Genomic DNA, 17,499 nt, shown 5'->3' with positions numbered 1-17,499 from the left:
GAGTATGTATACATGCGTGTAGGTATGTGAGCGCGAGTGTGTGTGCACGTGTGTGTGCACAAGTATGTAACAGAGGGTGTGTGTATCAGAGACCAATCCTACACTCCTGAGTCCAGGAGTCGAGAAACACAAAGTCCCAGGGAACACTCCCTGGCAGGCAGGATTAGGGGCCCACAGAAGCAGCACCCCCAGAGAGATCCCTCCACCTGCCCTTCCAGTCAGACCCTGCCAGTGATTGTCATATGAGGCCAAGAGCCCCTGCCATCACCTCCACCCGCCACCAAACCCACAGTCCACCCCGCGGCTGAGCAACTTCTACCACCACAAGACCTCAGGAGGCCAGCTCTGCCTAAGAAAGCTGAAGCCTGTTCTGCTGCCAGTCTCCTGGGGCCACCCCACCTCTCCAGTCACAGACTCATGTGGTATGAACCAGGAGTCATACCTCCTGCCCTCCTGCCCAGAAGCTCTGGGAAGGTGAGACAAGGTCACCTGACCTGGGGAAGCTGCGTCGCGGGCTGCACTCACAGTTTCAGCAGCCACCCTGGCACTTCCCACCCCAGCTTCCTCTCCCCTCCCACTCCCTCTTCCTCCAACTGCCCCCTAGAGGCAGGTGGAGGTTATCCTGACCTCTCCACCTGGTCCACAAGGATGCTCCTCTCTGGGAACATGTCCAAAACCACAGCTCTTACACAGGAGACCGTCACAGGCTGGCCTCTGGGGAGAGCTTCTCCCCAGCGCAGAGTCAAGGCCTGAGGCCAGGAATACCCACTTCATGCAAGGCACTGGGTGGACAGCCTGGAAGGACAGCTGGTGGCCTCAGGGGTAGTGATAGTTATGGCAGGTATGGATAAGCCATGTCCCTACTTTCTCACCTCCTTTTAAGATCCAGGGGCACTGATCACCCTTTCAGGACAGAATTTGTCTGATTCAAACCCATAGTAGCCTCTGTCCTGAGTCGGGACAGCAGGTAGAACAACCATGGGAAATCAGGTGACTTTCCGAGGCAACATAAAATCCAGTCAATGGTTACCATGGAACAGAGGCTGATGCCAGGAACCTGGGCAAGGGGCAGGGGGCAAAGTGGAAACTATACCAGCTGTGATATCCTTCAGCCCCCCTTGACTGTGACCCCCACACAGTCGGCCACAGGGCAGCAAGGACAAACAGAGCTGCCACTGTCCATCAGGGGACAGTCTGGGATCCCTGCCCTCCTCTGGTACTTTGTAAGCTTCAGAACTAAGCTCCATCTTGGCTTCCAGCAGACCCCAGAGGGCCTGGGGAGGCTCTGATAAAGCCTGTCCCAATTACAGTGCTGCCACGGCAGGCTTTATCAAGCAGCCCACAGCTCCTTGGTCATTAAACCAAGGGTACAATTTCTCCCTGGCCTGACCTCCCATGGGGTTCTGTAAATCAGACAAGCAAATACAAGTGCTGGTGCAAACCCCTGAGAAGTCAGGTGGAGCACTAGAGCCTGGAAACACATGACAATGACCCACAAGTAAACAAGAAAACTGGCATCATCTACAGACAATAGGGTCATCTCCCTAGAGAGTGGACAAAATCAACAGATAGGCAATTAGGACTCAGGAGAGAGCTCAGCAAGCATGCTAGATACAAGATCAACCCATGAACACATATGGCATTCCTCCGTGGCAGCCGTCAGCAACTAGAAAATACAGTCAAAAATAAGAGGTTTTATTCAATAGCAATAAAAACTATAAAGTATCTAGGAATTGCCCAAGAAAGGCCAAGTGGGTAAACAAAACCAAACTCTCATGAAGGATACAGAAATGATCTGGTAAGTGGAGGGACAGTCCTGGTCTTGACTGGTCAAATATAAAGATGTCAATAACCCCTAAATCAACCTACAAAATAATCTAATTCCAATCAAGGGTCTAGTATTTGTTCATTCATTTGTTTGTTTCTTCCAGGAACTCAATAAACTTTCCCTATAGTCTATAAAGAAGAGGAGCCAGAAATAACCAGGTCAACTTTTAAAAAGAATAAGGCATACTGCAGGCTATGGTGTTGTTGCTGTTTGTAAATGTGGTTCTAATGCAAAAACAGACGAATATTTGGAACAAAACAGAATGCTCAGAGACAGATCCATGGCTATGTGGGAAATCAATCTCTCCTAAAGGTGGCCCCACAAATCAATGGAAAAACACAGACTAGATGTGTTGGGAAAGTTGGCTCATCACCCGGAAAAAATAAAACCTGATCCCTCCTTGACACCACGACACCACATCTGAGAAAGGCTCAAGATGGACTCCAAACCCACGTGAAAAAGGTGAAACAACTACATTCACAGAAGAAGAGGTGGATCTTTGCAACCTCCAGAGAGTGAAGAATATGTTCAACACAACTTCAAAAGCACAAGCAAAGCTAAAACTCACTGATTTATTTGTATTGAAATTAAGTATAGTAGGATAAATTGAACAGGAACTGAAAGGGAGAAGATATTTATGATATCATGATTCAACAAGAACTTATACTAATTTTTTTTCTTTTTTCTTTTTTTTTTTTTTTTTTGAGTTCTGGGAACTGAACACAGGGGTGCTTTATGACTGAGCTATATGCTATATCTCCATCCCTTTTATTATTTCTTTTGAGACAGGGTCTCACCAAGTTGCTGATGCTGGCCTTGAACTTGCAGTCTTCCTGCCTTGGCCTCCCTAGTCACTGGGATCACAGGTGTGCACCACCTTACCCGGATATACTGAATATTTAACTGTAGGCATTTGTATTTTTAGAATACTTAAACAACTCCTGCGGATCCACAGAAATGAAAGGCAGCCACCTTAACAGGAAAATGAGCAAAGGACATAACTAAACAATTCACAGGAAAGTAAACCTAAAGGGCTATCAAGCCTAAAAGATATTTGGACTCACTAGAAATCAAAGAAATGCAAATTAAAGCAACAAGATTTCACTTTCACCTATGAGACTGGCAAAAATTAAGAAGGTAGATAAAGCCAAGAATGGTAGAAATATGGGGGTAGATGAATCTCATGCTCCATTCAGGATATGGGGGGCAATGGGGGCAGCTGTTTGGACACAGACTGGCAGGACTTAATTGAGAGTCCAAATATCCTGTGATCTGACAACTGTACTTTTGGGGAGGTATCACATGATATCCTCACGCAAGTCTGGAAGGATCCATTTATAAGGATGTTCTCTGCAGCATCACTTCTGGTGGAAGGGAGGTAGAGACAACCTGAGGTACCTCCCTGAGAGAGGGGGCAGGTAAGTTACATCCCAGAATGGGAAGCCACAGACCAGATGTCAAACAGCAACCCAACTGGACTTAAGAGCACACTCTTATCTCAGAAAAGTGAACACCAGAATACAAGATATAGCACAGTATCATTTGCATAAATTAAATCTATATGCATCTATCCAGACAAAATACACATTTGCAAGAACATATGCAAGCAACACATTCACAGTAAGTACATTTGAATGGTTGCCTGCAGGGAGCATAAGGAGACCAGGGAGTGAGATAAAAGGGAAAAGGAAAAAATAAAATGAAAAAGAAAGGGTAAAAGAACATTAAGATGAGTGGGGCCAGCAGAAGCCTGGGGAGGGAGAGGAGAGGCAGGCAGGGGTGCCCAGCAGGGGCAGGGCAGGCGGCCACTCTCCACTGTCTGACAGCAGGACCTGGCACCACAGGGTAACAGCCTGCTGAATGGCAAGTGGCGTGTGCCTTGATGTTGGCATGCTGCTTTTTGGTATTGGTACTTATTGGAGGAACACCTTTACCCGCCCTAGCACAGGGGACAAGCACTATGATCCCACTTAGGAACTGAGGACCCAGGTCCTCAGACCCAAGCTAAGCCCAGATCTCCTGAGACCATGAGCCCAACACACCCTAAAAGGGCCTCCAGGCAAGACAGCCTGAATGCAGGAGGACCACACTGGGTAGGACTCCAGAGCTGGGGACACCTTGGGCCTCTGCCAGCTGGGTAAACCTGAGCCAGTCCCTCAGCCTTGGCAAGCAAGAGCTTCCCCTCCCCCCTAAAATGACCAGGGAACCCTACTTCTGAGAGAGCTGCGAGGCAGTCTGTGCCGCAGGAAGACTTCCAGTTTGCAAACTGTGAAGCAGGACCTCAACAGTAAGTCCTCTGTGAGCTGCTCCCAAAACTACCATCTCCTTCCTGCCCCAGCGTGCTCCATACCCCACCCCAAGCCTTCTTGATCCTCCTCTAAGTGAGGAGGCCACAAGCCCCCAGATGCCTTCCCTGGACCCACTAGGTCTCCCACACACAGCGCTAGAGGACTTCCAGCTCTCTAGACACTACCTCGCAGGCCGCCTCTACCTGGTCCCACATTCCTCTAGCCTGATGGCCTCCTCATCCCCCAGAATCCTGCCCAGCCTGGCATTCTACTACTGCAGAACTTTCCACAGGGTGAAAGACTGAGGCCCAGATACGAGAAGTGATTGCCCACAGTCGCACAGCAAGTCTGTAACAGAGCCAGAAACTTCCCCCAGCTACCTGACTCTCAGCATGGCTCCTCTACCACACCATCCTGCCCACCTCATTCATTTGTTCAACAAACACATGCAGATACTGACCTCCCACCAGGCCCCAGGCCCATAGGTACAACCGAGAACAAAACAGACTACCCTCTATTTTCGTGGCACTTACAGCCTGGTGGGGGAAGACAGATGCAGCAAGCTCACTCAGCACTGGGGCAGAGGGAGATGAGGGTCAGGGGCAAGAACTGCCTGAGCCTTCAGGTGTCATGAGGCCAGCAGACAAGTGGCCACTCAGAAGAGGAGTTTCTCAAGGCCACCACCAGCACACAGCACAAAGGTCTTCATGAGCAAAGGGGGACCATGGGGCTAGTGGCTGCCCATGTACCTCCCATGCTCGCCACCTGTCCCAGGGGTCCCTCCCAGTTCCTCTCTGACCCTACCCCAGGCTTCCTGGCCTGTCAGAGAGGGAAATTCTGCTAAGCCCCTCACCTAAGAGGGCAAACATTGCCCACGTTCCTGCCCACACACAGAAGGGCAACAAGAGTGTTTTTAAAGAAAAAGGGGCAGTCTTAGCCCAAGTGTAAGTTCTCTAAGGGGGTGTTTTCAGGCACCCTCGGGGAAATGAATAAGCATATAAGGGCTTTCTTGGAACCCCTCAAATCAAACAGCACAGGAAGCCACCTCTGGGCAGAAAAGAGGCCCATGCTCACCCCATCACATGCCTCCAAGCTGGCCCTCCTCCTGCTCCACCATTCCTCCTCCCCAGAGCCCAAGGCCACTGTCAACTCTGCTTCCACCCTAGACAGCTCTGCACAAATATTTACATAGCTCCTCCCGGGGGCTTCAGCAGACACAACACGGAGGAGCCGCCCTCCCACACTCTCCTGGTCCAGGGTGCACCGAGGGTAAGAGCACCCCTCCATCAACAGACCTGCGTCACCCTTGGTGGGACAGAACAGGAAGCCCCCCAACAGCCAGGACAGCCCACCACAGCACAGCTCGGAAGCTAAGTGCTCAGTGGAGAGAGGCAGCCAGTGTCTAAGGGCATGCCCAGTGCCCCTCTGCCCAGTAATCCTGCAGGTGCCCTCACCTGCCTGTCTCCAGGTCCTGGCCAGGATGACAGGGACACCCCTGTCTCTAAGATGAAGCCCCATGATGACTTCTGCCCCTCTATAAAATGTTCCCTTCTGTCTAAGCTCTCAGCTCCTCCTGGAATCATTCTGGGTGCCTTTCCTGATACCCAGACAAAGTAGCCAGGCACCAACCTGTGACCCCCTGCCCTCCCAGTCTCAAGTTTTCCCACCTCGAAAAAAAAACTTCCAACTTAGACCAGTGCAAGTTCTCGGGGCGCAGGGGAGGTGGAGTGCACACCTGACTTGGAGAAGGCAGGCTCTGGCAGGAGCAGAGCAGCACCTCTGCCTCAAAGGGACGGGGAGGGCCGGGAAAGGTGAGGAAGAGAACCAGAAGAGAAGATGTGGAAGATGGCAGGAGGCCCAGTGGCATGAGGCTGGAAGCAGCAGGACCTGCATGAGCACCCGAGAGGCTGGGTCCAAGTTGGGGACCCCAACTCGGGGGTGAGTATAGGGCCTAGTGAGTATAGGGCCACCTCTGGGGCTCTGGGGTCACAGCACAGTGGGGAGCAGGTCTGGACCGCAGGTCCTGCCTCTCCCTGTAGCCTCAGAGTCAGCTGTTGCGGTGGGGGCCCTCTGACCTTGTTGTCATGGCAACTGGCCTGCAGCTGGAGTGAAGAAGCTAATAGACTCTTCCCCAGAGACACCCCTGTCCCCACCCACGCACAGACTCCTGGGGACACAGGGACGTGGAAAAGGGCCGAAATAGTCAGAGGTACGGGGAGATATAGATTCCAGACAGAGACCCATAGAAGAGAGGGAGAGAGGCAAGAGGAAGGCTCAGGGTGCTGAAGTAAGAGGAGAGAAAGAGAAAGAAAAAGAAGGAAAGGAGGAGAAAGAAGGAAAAAGAAGAGTCAGGGCCAGTGCTGAGAGGATGGGACACAGCAGGCAGCAAAGCACAGTGATGGGCAGGCAGCCCAGCGACGGGAACAAAGAGCAGAGAATGGAAGGGAGAGGAGGACTTCCTCTGGGCCTGGTAGAGGAAGAGACACACCTGTCCAGCTATGGCAGTGTGGGGACACAGGTTGTACTCAGCCAACACCTGCTGCCCAAGGTACCTCCCAGCCTGCCACTGCACACTACTGGGCTGAGCTTGCAAATCCATCTTAATCCTGGCCTTGACTTGAAGGGGCATCACACGGGGCCAGTGAAGCCTGGGCACGCTGTGTCTCTTCCTCCAGCCCACACTCCCCCAGTCTAGCCTTCCCACCTCCCAGCAGTCCCAGCAACTAAATAATGGGGCTGTCTGGCTCCAGGCCCTGAGACTGCACAGAGCTAGCTAGAGGCACGGACACAGCACAGCTGTCCTTGGCGGCGCCTGCCAGCAAAAAGCCCTGCCTCCTCCCCAGCCACCCCACCTCCCTAGAGCTGCAGCCCAAGGACCCACTCCCTCAGGGCTGGCCAAGTAGGAACCCAGACAAAGGCCTTAACAGAAACGAAGTGACACTGGCCTTCTTCCCCTCTGCCTCTCACCACCCACCAGTGTGTACACATGCAGTCCAGGTCAGGCCATAGGATGGCACCAAAACTGAGTGTCTCAAGGCAGAGGAAGGAGAGGTTGATGAAATCTGTCTGCATCACCCTAGGCCTAGAGTGGCAGGATACATGGGGCCCCAGGTGGCCAAGGGCCAAGGCCAGCCTGCTAGCTAACAGACGATACCTGATCCCCATGGAAACTAGGCAACAGTAAAGAAGGGGACAGGCAGTAGCTGGCATAGGGTTTTCTGGGTCAGTGCCCCACTTGAAGTAGTAACCTGGAGAGGGGAAAAGTTTGAACTTGGACAGAGAGCTGGGTTCTGCACCCACTCCCTGCACTGATATGCTGGTAACCAGACCGCTGCTCCCCAGTTTCTCCATCTGTAACTCAAGTGAACCAGATTAGGTGATCCTCAAGGTCACCAAGATCCCAGGATAGCGCCTCTGCAGAAGGGGTCCCAAAGGAGCTGGCCTGGGCCAGCAGGAAGGGCCAGGAGGACCCCACACACACTATGGTCAAAGACAAAAGCACTCAGACCCCTTCTGCCAAGAGGCCAAATCCATCAGTACACTCGACCACCATCCACAGTGGCACTGGCATGATGTTTATGGAGGAAGAACCCGATGCAGGCACTCTCTCAAAATCTCAGCACCACACTAGCCCACAAATGGAAACAGGCTCCAGAAACAAACCAACTTGACCTAAGTTGCATAATTTCTCACATTAGACCTGAACCCAGGATTGATGTTTTCGCATTCTTTCATCACACCAGTGGTTTGCAAACTTTTAAAATAAAGTTTCACATAAAATAATGTGTAGCTCTCTGGTGTGCTTTCAATATATGAGAGACAGCAATACACAGCAGGCAGGGCCAGAGTCAGACAGATGGGAATCCACTCCCAATCCTGTCACTTTCCAGCGGTGTGACTTTGGGGAAATGTCTTAATTTCTCTGAACTTCAGTTTCCTCAACTATAAACTAGAGATAAATATAGCAGCTGCCTTTTAAGGTTTTTGTGAAGATTACACAAGATAATGTAAGTGAACCCTGTAGCCCAGTATCCAGGAGGTACAATCTGTCCACTGCCTCAGGGTTTGCATCTAGCCTCACCACCCCTGCCTACCTACCAGTGGAACCCCATTTGCTGTGAGCAAAGCCCTCTTTCACAGGATCACAGTGGCCATATCCTAGGGGTGCTGGCCACTGATGCCACAAACTGCACACCAGCAAAAGCAGGGAGGTAGAGGACAAAAGCCTTTATTTGCAGGGTGGTCTCAACCCCTCCAGCACACATGCTGAGGGTTTGGTCCTCACTGGTCCCCCTTCCCAACAGGAGGCAGAATGTGCAGTACTGTCCATAGCTGACAAGCTCCCTGTGGGCAAGATCTCGTCTGTCCTGAATGTTCAAAAGCCCAGCTCTAAGCAAGGCTCACAGGGGGGCAATAAGTGTGTATTGGACACACAGCAGTGAGCTGCAGGATTTAGGCAGTCCAGATGCAGGTTCTAGAGCTGCAGTCACTGTTCTCTGATGCCCACAGGCCTCCAGGCCCCCTGCATTTCCTCCCTGAGCAGAGCCCACTCCAACAAGACAGGCGCAGAGTGGGAGCAGCCCGCCTGGCTCTGTTTATCCGCTCTCCGGAAGCCCAGAGCAGCCCGGCTGGGAGGCGGTGGCTGAGCAGAGACACCTGGCAGGAGGGGCGGAGGGGCGGGGCACCCAATAGCTGAGACAAAGGAAACTGAGGTTGTGGGTAGAGGCACACACCTCCATTCAAGTGCAGGTGAAGTGCGGGAGGGAAAGGCAGCGAGATAAAGGCAGCAGTGAGTGAGGCAGGTTCTGAAGCCCTTCATGGCCTCACCCTCGGTGATATCTACCAGGTCCAGTCACCTGGCAGCGCCTGCCCTTGGGTAGCTAGATCCCTGGGGCCGAATGTCAACGCCCAGCCCCCAGCCTGACCAGTACCTCCATCCACGCACGCACCTGCCATCCCAGCCCCGTCACACTCCAGCCCACCTAGCTAGACACCTGCACAAAGAGGAAGGGGCCAGAGGTGACAAACCCTCAGCCTAGCGGCCTAGGAACCCGTGGGCCACCCGGAAAACCATCCCATCAGAGAGTGAGGTGAAGAGACACAGTCCGTGCCATCCTCCTGGCACACGGCCACTCCCCGACTTGGGTCTTTCTGCACAGAACCCACCAGGTTTACTACCGCCCCCCAACTCTGGGTCCCATCCCCCACAGAGTTCCCCACTCCGGTCCCCCCCCCCCCGCCCCGCCACCCCAGCCCCGTCCCTCTCGGCCCCGCCCTCTCGCCGTGACCCCGCCCAGGCCCCGCCTACCATCTTTCCGGTAGAAGGCGATCTCCACTTTGCGCTCTTCGGCGCCGAGCAGGGCCTGCGCGATCTGCGCGGCGGCGCGGCGCTGCGTGCGCGGCCCGTGCAGGAAGTCGCAGGTGCAGGGCCGCTGCATCACCTCGGCCCGAGAGTAGCCGCACAGCTCGCAGAAGCCGTCGTTGCAGTAGATGACGGCGCAGTTCTCCACCCTGGCGTTGGCGATGATGAACTTGCGGCCTGGGGGGTGGGGGGGGCCGGGAATGAACGGGCACGTGAGCGGGGACCCCAGTCTCGCGGGCTCCCAGCCCTTCCCCACATTCTCTCACCACACACAGCTGTCCAGGCACTCCCCGCAGCAGGGAGCACGACGGGGACCGGAGTCCCCAGCAGTGGGCGAGCGCAGCTGTGCCCCAACACAGGTGCCTCTAGCGGAGTACAGCCTGGTTGGTGGAGGGAACCCTCCCTCCAGGCCCTTGCGCTGGCTGCGTGGCTTCCCCGGGGCAGGCCGCCAGCGGCCCGCCGCCCCTTCCGCGCCCGGACAGAGGCCAGCCTGGGCTGGTGTCAGCAACGCGTGTCAGCAGCCGCGGCGGAGGGATAAACACTGGGCCTGGAGAGGGAGCCTGGGAAGGGCCAGAGATGGCGGCCAGCCTTCCCTTTGCACCAGCTCCTCTGACTTCTTCCTCTTGATCCCTGCTCTCTAGGCTGGAGCATGGGGGCGGGGTGGGTGCTTCCTAGGAAATCATTCCATGTATCTGTAGATCCTGAGCGGTCAGTGCCCGCCAGGACCTCCGTACCCCTTCCAAGGGCAGATAGGGGCTGGGGAAAGGGTACGCCAAAGAGGATGAGGGAAGTAACACGCAGAGCACCTACAGTGCTACTCTCACTCGGTGCTCTGACAACCTGGTGAGATAGGTGTCATCGTCCTCACTTTATGGATGAAGAGACAGGCTCAAGAGAAGTTCGGCACCATGCCCAAGTCCTGTAGCTCATAAATGACAGAGTCAACTTTTAAACCTTGTCTGGCACAAAGCAGAGAAACAGCTGAGGGTCACAGGAGAAGCCCAAGGTCATAGGAAGCAAGGAAAGGAACCAGCAGCTTCAAACCCTGGAAATTCCTAGAGCCCAGGGCTGGACTTGAGACACCAGGCCCATCTGTAAGAAAACAGATCCTGGAAAGGGATGTGACCCCAGGGATATGAGGCCTTTCTCAGTGGCCCCATCAAGGAGAGAAGTCCCAATGGATCCATTTCAGCTAGGCTAGACTCATCGACCCCATGCTGCCTCAACAGCCAGGTTGGTGGGTGAGCAGCAGGCTGGCAGCAGCCTCAGCTTGTGCCAGGTAAGATTCTCCAGGGATAAGAGCTTTCTATAAACAGAAGTTCCAGCCCCTTTGGCCTTTAATACTGGGGCTTTCAGTAGCAGCTGGAATTCTCTCCTCTTGTCCCCAGCAGGCACAGCCCTCAGGCTGTAGCCCTGGGCAGTCCCACTGACAAGGCCCAGCCTGCTGCAGCAGAGGCACACAGGTAGGTCCAGGCCATCAGGATCAGGCCCCCTCCTGCCTTCCTGGGCCACCTTGCCCCTGGCCTCAAGTTACTTTTGGAGTTGGGTCACCCGTGCACCAGTTCCCAAGGTCCCCCAAAACTCCCAGGCAGTCATCAACCCCAGGTCACAAGACCCTCTAACTCTGTCTCCATTCCTGCCGCAGCCCATGGCAGACCAGAGCACCAGCCACACACAGAAGAAACGCCATCCCTTGTCCTCACAACCAGGCCTGGGAGAGAAGAGCAAGTTTCTTCGAATGCAAGCCCCACCCCACCCCCACTCCCTTCACTGAGATCCTAGAATACTGGGACAGAAGGAACCTGAAAAGCCCCTTTGGCCTGCACTCTTCTTCACAGATGTGGAAACTGAGACCCAGAAAGGGAAGGGTCACTCAAGGTCAATTGGCACTCAGTGGCAGAGGTGGGGCCAGAAGCCAGACCTTCTGAATCCCATCCTGGTCTTCCCAGGTTCTTCCAATGCCTATGCAGCCTCCCCAGAACTTGTGGAAAGGAAAACCCAGAGTCGCTCCCCCCTTCAGGCCCTCCACCAAAGTCACTGACTCCACCCACTCAGGATCATCCTGTTCCTCTGCTTGAGACAATGCTGCCCATCCAACTGACCCCTCCCTCCCCCCACCACAGTTACAAGCACACGTTGTTCTATGCACACAGGGTCATGGGCAAGGAATGTCACCTTCTCCCCACTCCCAGGGGCCTTGGCAGTCACACCCACTGTGGCAGACTCGGGATAGGCATACAAATACCCAGAATTCTCACCTAACCTAGGACACTTTGGGCAGCCTCCCCAGTCGGGCCAGCATCAGGGGTGCTGCAGTCCCCATAAGGGGATTTGGGGACAGTGCCCACAGCAGGAAAATCCACAACATGGGGACACCATAGAGCCCGTTAGCCTCAAAGCCCAACTTGGGTCCTAGGACAGAACCCACGCTCTTATAGCCTTGTCAAAGGCACCTACCCACAGCCCACACAGGGTCAAACTCATGGGTGACACGCAGGCTCAGGGTCATGTGTACATGCCACACATACACACACTCAAGAGCAGATTAGGCTCTGACCCTACATCCTTACTTTCCATCTCTCACGTACAACGCTTTCAAAATCGGCACACACGCTGTGTTCTTAGGGTTCCACAGTTTGGGTCATATACATTCTCAGGTCGTTGCACACACGGGCCCCATTCACTCCAGGCTCCCGAAGTTGGGGCCACCTGCACACTTCTACCCCACCTCCCTTCCATGCACACTCAGGGTGTCACATACACTCTAGGATCCCAAAAGTCTGAGCTAACCTCCTGTCCCAAGCTCCAAAAGCAGGCCCCTTTGGTCCCATGCCCACGAACCCTGGCTAGAGCCCCGGGGCCCACCAACCCCCAGTGACTCGCACTTGGCGCTGCACACGGCCCGGGCACGCCCCCCATCCACATTCTGAAGAGCTCGACCCGCCCCCAAAACCCCCTCCCCGCCCAGCCCCCTCCCCCACTCACTCTGGCCCTCAAACTTGCGGATGATGGTGTCCAGGAAGGTATTCTGCGGCGCGACGTGGCCCCTCCGCACAGGCATCCTGAGCCCATGGGCGGGCCGGGCGGGCCCCCACCCACCCCGGCCCGGCCCGGCCCAGCACTAGGCTTCGGGTGGCCTGGCCGGGCCGTGGTCTCCGCACCCCGCGACCAAGCTGAGCACGGGCGGGGCCGGGACTGGGCTGTGGACGCCGGGTCCCCGCTTGGCTCCCGGCTGCTGGCTCCGGACCGCCGGCCGGGCCTGGAGCCGCTTAAGCTCCGACCGCCCGCACACCTGTCTGCCGGCCTTGGCCGAGCCACCGGCCCCGCTCCGCCGCGTCCCCGCGCTGCGCTCCGCCCGCCCGAGCGCCGGGCTCCCGGCTCCCTCCCGCCCACCGCAGCCGCCGCCGCCGCGCCGACAGCCGCTCCGGCGCCCGCGGCTCGGGCAGCGCCTGCGGCTCAGCCCGGCCGCGGAAGGGTTAATGCGGCGCGCGCCCCTCCGGCTCCGGCCCCCGCCTCCCGGCCCCCTCCCGCCCGCCGCGCGCCCGCAGCGCCGCCCTCTCCCCCCCACCCCGAGCGCCCGCCCTTCCCATTGGCTGAGCTGCGCGGACTGCTCCCCAGCCCCAGCCCCTCGCTCTGCCACTAAGCCCCCCGGACTTGCACGCCGCGGGGAGGGGGAAGGGACCTTCGGTAGGGGAACCGTGAGGACAGGTGCGACGGCCGGCTTGAAGGCGGCCTGGGAAATGGGGTGGGCGTTGAGCCCCCACCCCAGATTGGGGGTTGAGAAACCTAATTCGAAGGGAAAGGGCCAGTCCCTTATGCCCTACCTCCCCACCACGCCAAGCACCGGCTTGGTACACACAGCGTGCGCTCAGAGCCTGCGTGGGTGTCAGGGGTGAGGCCTAGGTTCTGGGAAGACCGTTGTCAGCGGAGAGCAGGGAAATAGGAAGAGCAAGACAATCGGGAACCCCCAGGCCAGCAAAGATTTGAGATGAGGGCCGGTGAGCCTTAGGAGGGGCACGCCCCCCAATGCATGCGCGCTCTCGCGCGCACACGCGGCCCTCTCTGGTGTTATTCGAAGCCCTCCGTGGGGGACATGCGTAGAAAGGGACATTATGACAAGAATTGCGGCCTCCTAGCTGCAGGATCAAAAAGAGGGCCCTGAGCGCGAGGTTCCGGCTAGGGGATCCCCTTGTGCCAGCAACCAGCCCTCCCCCTACCGCGTAGGGCCAGCCTTGCGGGCCCAATCCGCCGGCTCCGGGCCTGTGGCGGCCGCTGCAGCCCAGCCCCTCGGAAAACCCTGGCCTAGCCCAAGGCCCCTCCCCCCCGGCCAGCTGGCTCGCTCCAGCTGCAGCTCCCTTATTTAGGCAAGGAGGCCTGAGGATGCTCAAGGGCAGAAGGGTGTCTGCCCGCTGCCTGCCCACCCCATGCCTGGGTCTGAGTAAGGGTCTTCTGGGAGAGGTGTCGCTAGCCTGAGCAACCAGGCAGGGGCCCGGGCAGGCTAGGGTGGAGAGGCGAGTGTTGACAGCTGAGCAGGCGGGCGGGCAAGGATGAGAGCGCAGCTGAGCTGGCCATGGGTGTCCCCCCCCAGCCCCCCGCCTGCAAACGGGATCAGAGGCCTGTCTAGATGGATGGGGCCATGTGGGGGCTCCTGAGGGCTTGCAGCTGCCTCTGTCCTTGGAGCAAGGGGCTGGGTCTTGTCACCAGGGAGAACCATCATGGGATGTGGGGGGAGGGGAGAAACAAAGGGCAGAGAAGGAAGCAGTCTGGAAGGAGGAGTGCGCAAAAAGAAAGATCTGGGCGAGACCTCCCTACCAATTCCCACCTTCCACCTAGGAGCAGAGGATGCAAACAGTGGGGCCAAATGGGGCCACTGGCCAGCAGATGACACCCTTTTTTATTTGATGGTGGGTGGGCAGTGACTCAGGGAGGCAGCCTGTGGGAGAGAAGGAGGTGGCTCCACCAGCTGATGCTAAAAAAGTCCAAAGGCTCCAGCCTGTACAGTCATCCCTTAGGCCCCTCTCCACCTCCAGCAGCTTCTTCACTCACACTCCAGGGCCTTGGGTGGCACAGGCTTCCTCCCTTTGTGACTTGGCATCAGGGGCATCCATACATCTGGGTTCATAACTGGTCCAGTCCCTGCCCAGCTTCACAGCCACCCCCAGCTTTTGGATTGCCTGCCTTGTGTAGTAGAGGGTTCTCCCTTCCAGGGCAGGGGACTGAGCGGAAGTTAGAAAAGGCCAAGAATGGGAATGGAGGGGAGAATGAAAAGGGATATCTGTGGCCCCTTCTCTCCAGACCAAGGGGGTGAAAGAGCCAGGCCCCACAGGGAAGGAGCTACTCATCTGATGTGGCTAGCTGTCCCCCACAAGAGGGACCCATGCTGCTGGGACAGACCTCTGGTCTTATCCCAGAGAGAAGTCAGGAGTCAGAGGGAGCCTTAATCCCTTCAATAAGAGGGAGACCAAGCAGCAGAGAGCAGTCCTTCTCCTGTTCTCTCTCTCTCTCTCTCTCTCTCTCTCTCTCTCTCTCTCTCTCACACACACACACACACACACACACACACAAAGTCAAAGCTGAATACAGATTTCTGACTTCCTTGGAGGCTCAGGGGAAAGCCTGATGACAATCCCCCAGAGCCACCCCCACAGTCAAGGACTGAGACAAGGAAGAGACGCTGTAGACAGGACAGGCTCTCCCCAAGGCATCCTTCCTGGGGCTGCCCGTGCCAGGCACTAACAACAGATGAGCTGATGGCAAAGCCTCCCCTGCCACCTACCAACTTCCCATCTCCACCACTCCCAGATCCAGGACAAAGAAAGAAGTACCCAAACCTAATACCACTAGCATCCAGAATCTGCCCCAACCCCACCTCAGGCCCTAAGAGCTATTTTCAGGGCCCATTCCTGGGAGGAACTCTCCCCTACCCTGCCTGCGACCAAGAAAAGGGAGAGGCTGTATTTACAGTGAGACACTTAGGCTCCTCCCAGCTCCCAGAAAGAGACAATTTAGGGAGAAAAGTCTGCAGAAAACAACCTGCCCACCCTACTCTCTGTTCCTGCTCAGTCTGAGGGAGTCAACCCAGGACTCCCTCTTTTTTCCTGAGAAGGAAAAAGAAATTGAAACCTGCCCCTGCTGGTTGAGCCCCCAAGCAGTGGGCCAGGTAAGACACAGCCAAAATCAGGCCCAAGAGAGCAAGTGACATCCACAGGGGACTAGGAAACAGTTCCAGTCAGATGGGTGCAGGAGACACAGCGTATAGATGGTGATTCCTTGGAAACCCCAGGGGAGGAGAGCAGCAAAAGCAGACTCTTAGTGCTCAAGGGGAAGCTTAGATTGCAAGGTGGGGCTCTGTTTTCCTGTGCAACTGGGTTTGCGGAATAGAGAGGCTTACAGATGTGAACTAAAGTTGGAGAAGAAGAAAACGAGCAGCATGTTTTCCACTCCAGCCTATTGGAAGCAAGAAGGGAGGAGAGGAGAGGGAGGGACGGAAGGAGGAACCCAGGGGCCCACCTCAAACCCAAGGCCAGAAGCCAGTGCTCACTCCGTGCACTGCCATCTGCAGCTCCACAGGCAGCACTCCTGCTAACCCCTGGCCCATTCCAGGTCTTCCATCATTAACCTGATACCTCGACTGGTGGGACATTTTCCTGGCTTGGTGGCATTGGAAGAAGTCAGTAAGGTGCTGAAGACTGGGATACAGGAGAACTGACTTGTGATTTCAGTTCTGTTACTAGTGGTGTCAACAAATGTTTCCTGGGGGCCTTCTGTGTGCTGGGCCCTGTGCCAGATGCTGTAGGGTGACAGGAGGGATAAGCCAGGCGCCCTCCTCCGGGGATTCACAGTCTAGTGAGGTTTGAGAGAGGCGGTGGGCAGACAGCAACTGTGTTGTCTGCAGTAAGTGCTGTGGGATTACAGGGATCGCCAGGAGGTGCCAGTTCATTTTGACTGCAGGAGTCTGGTGGAGCCTGGTGAGGGGAGGAGGTTTCAGAGCGGGCCCCTGAAGATCAGGCTGGAGCGGGGCAGATGCACTACAGGGAGAAGGGACAACATGAGTAAAGGTAGAGAGACTAGAGAATGGAGATCATCAGGTCTAGGGACAAAACAGGTGTGGTGACATGGAGCAGTAGGCTAGCATTTGCAGAGAACTTCAGAGTATGAATTTCAGAGTATGAATTTTAGTCTGTATGCAAAGGAGACAGACGGAAAGAACAGTTGTGGCAGCTAAAATGTATTATCCGCAAATGTAGAAATCACATCTGCTTTTGTCCAGATTGCCATATAGTGTGTCTGATAAGGGATTGTATGATAGATTGGAGAAACTGAGGTAGATATGAGATGATTCCATTAAATGCTGCTATCTAACAGCCATCCCAAAACTTAATGGCTTAAATCAATAATAGCATTTATTTGCTCATGGACCTGCAATTTGGACAGATTCAGGCAGGACCACTTGTCTCTACTTCACTCCAAACTAAGGGCTCAAAGGTTCATTTCCCCATGTTTCACAGTTGATGCTAGCTATCACTGGGGCCGCACACACTAAGTCTTTCTGCATGGCTTCCTGGAGTCCTCATAGCACGGCAGGAGGGTTCCAACGGCAAGTGTCCCAAGAGAAAACCAGGAGCAGCTGTACCACCTTTAAATACTTAGCCTTGAAAGTCACATAGAATAACTTCTGCCATAATCATGGTCCATCGAATTCAAGAAGAAACAGACTCCAGCTGTCCCTGGAGGAATGTTGCTGCTTATTGGAAGACAAGTATGTGAGATGGGACACTGTATTTCACTGCACCATCGTTGTCACTGTATTAATGTATGTTTACAAGTATTCTGTGCATCCTAATTTTGCACCAAAGACAGTTTAGTACTAAATGATTTTCAAGTAATATCAGCATGTTTTTTTAAAAAAGAGCTTCACATAATCCCACTTTTTTGCAAAAAAAAAAAAAAAAAATTGCCATAAAATCTGCAGTGAGTATGCAGTGAAATATGGATACTTTGACATAATCACCTTGAAAAAA

At 55.1% G+C, this 17,499-nt stretch overlaps 1 protein-coding gene across 3 annotated transcripts in view; it reads right to left on the bottom strand.

Moving 5' to 3' along the window:
• Kcnh2 (potassium voltage-gated channel subfamily H member 2) overlaps positions 1-12,849 on the bottom strand; it is a 31,688-nt gene extending 18,839 nt beyond the window's left edge. For 2 of the 3 annotated variants that reach the window (XM_047562443.1, XM_047562445.1), the window contains exons 1-2: positions 12,464-12,849; positions 9,425-9,655 (exon numbers count right to left, since the gene is read on the bottom strand). In XM_047562443.1, the coding sequence (XP_047418399.1) occupies positions 9,425-9,655; positions 12,464-12,539 (307 nt within the window). In that variant the 5' untranslated portion in view covers positions 12,540-12,849. Of the gene's footprint in view, positions 1-9,424; positions 9,656-9,744; positions 9,926-12,463 lie in introns of those variants that run through there. The other variant, XM_047562444.1, reaches the window with a different exon arrangement.
• Between the last annotated feature and the right edge of the window lie 4,650 nt (positions 12,850-17,499).

Source organism: Sciurus carolinensis, chromosome 8 (assembly GCF_902686445.1).
Source record: "Sciurus carolinensis chromosome 8, mSciCar1.2, whole genome shotgun sequence".
Taxonomy (NCBI): Eukaryota; Metazoa; Chordata; class Mammalia; order Rodentia; family Sciuridae; genus Sciurus; species Sciurus carolinensis.
This window is presented reverse-complemented; position numbering and strand designations above follow the sequence as displayed.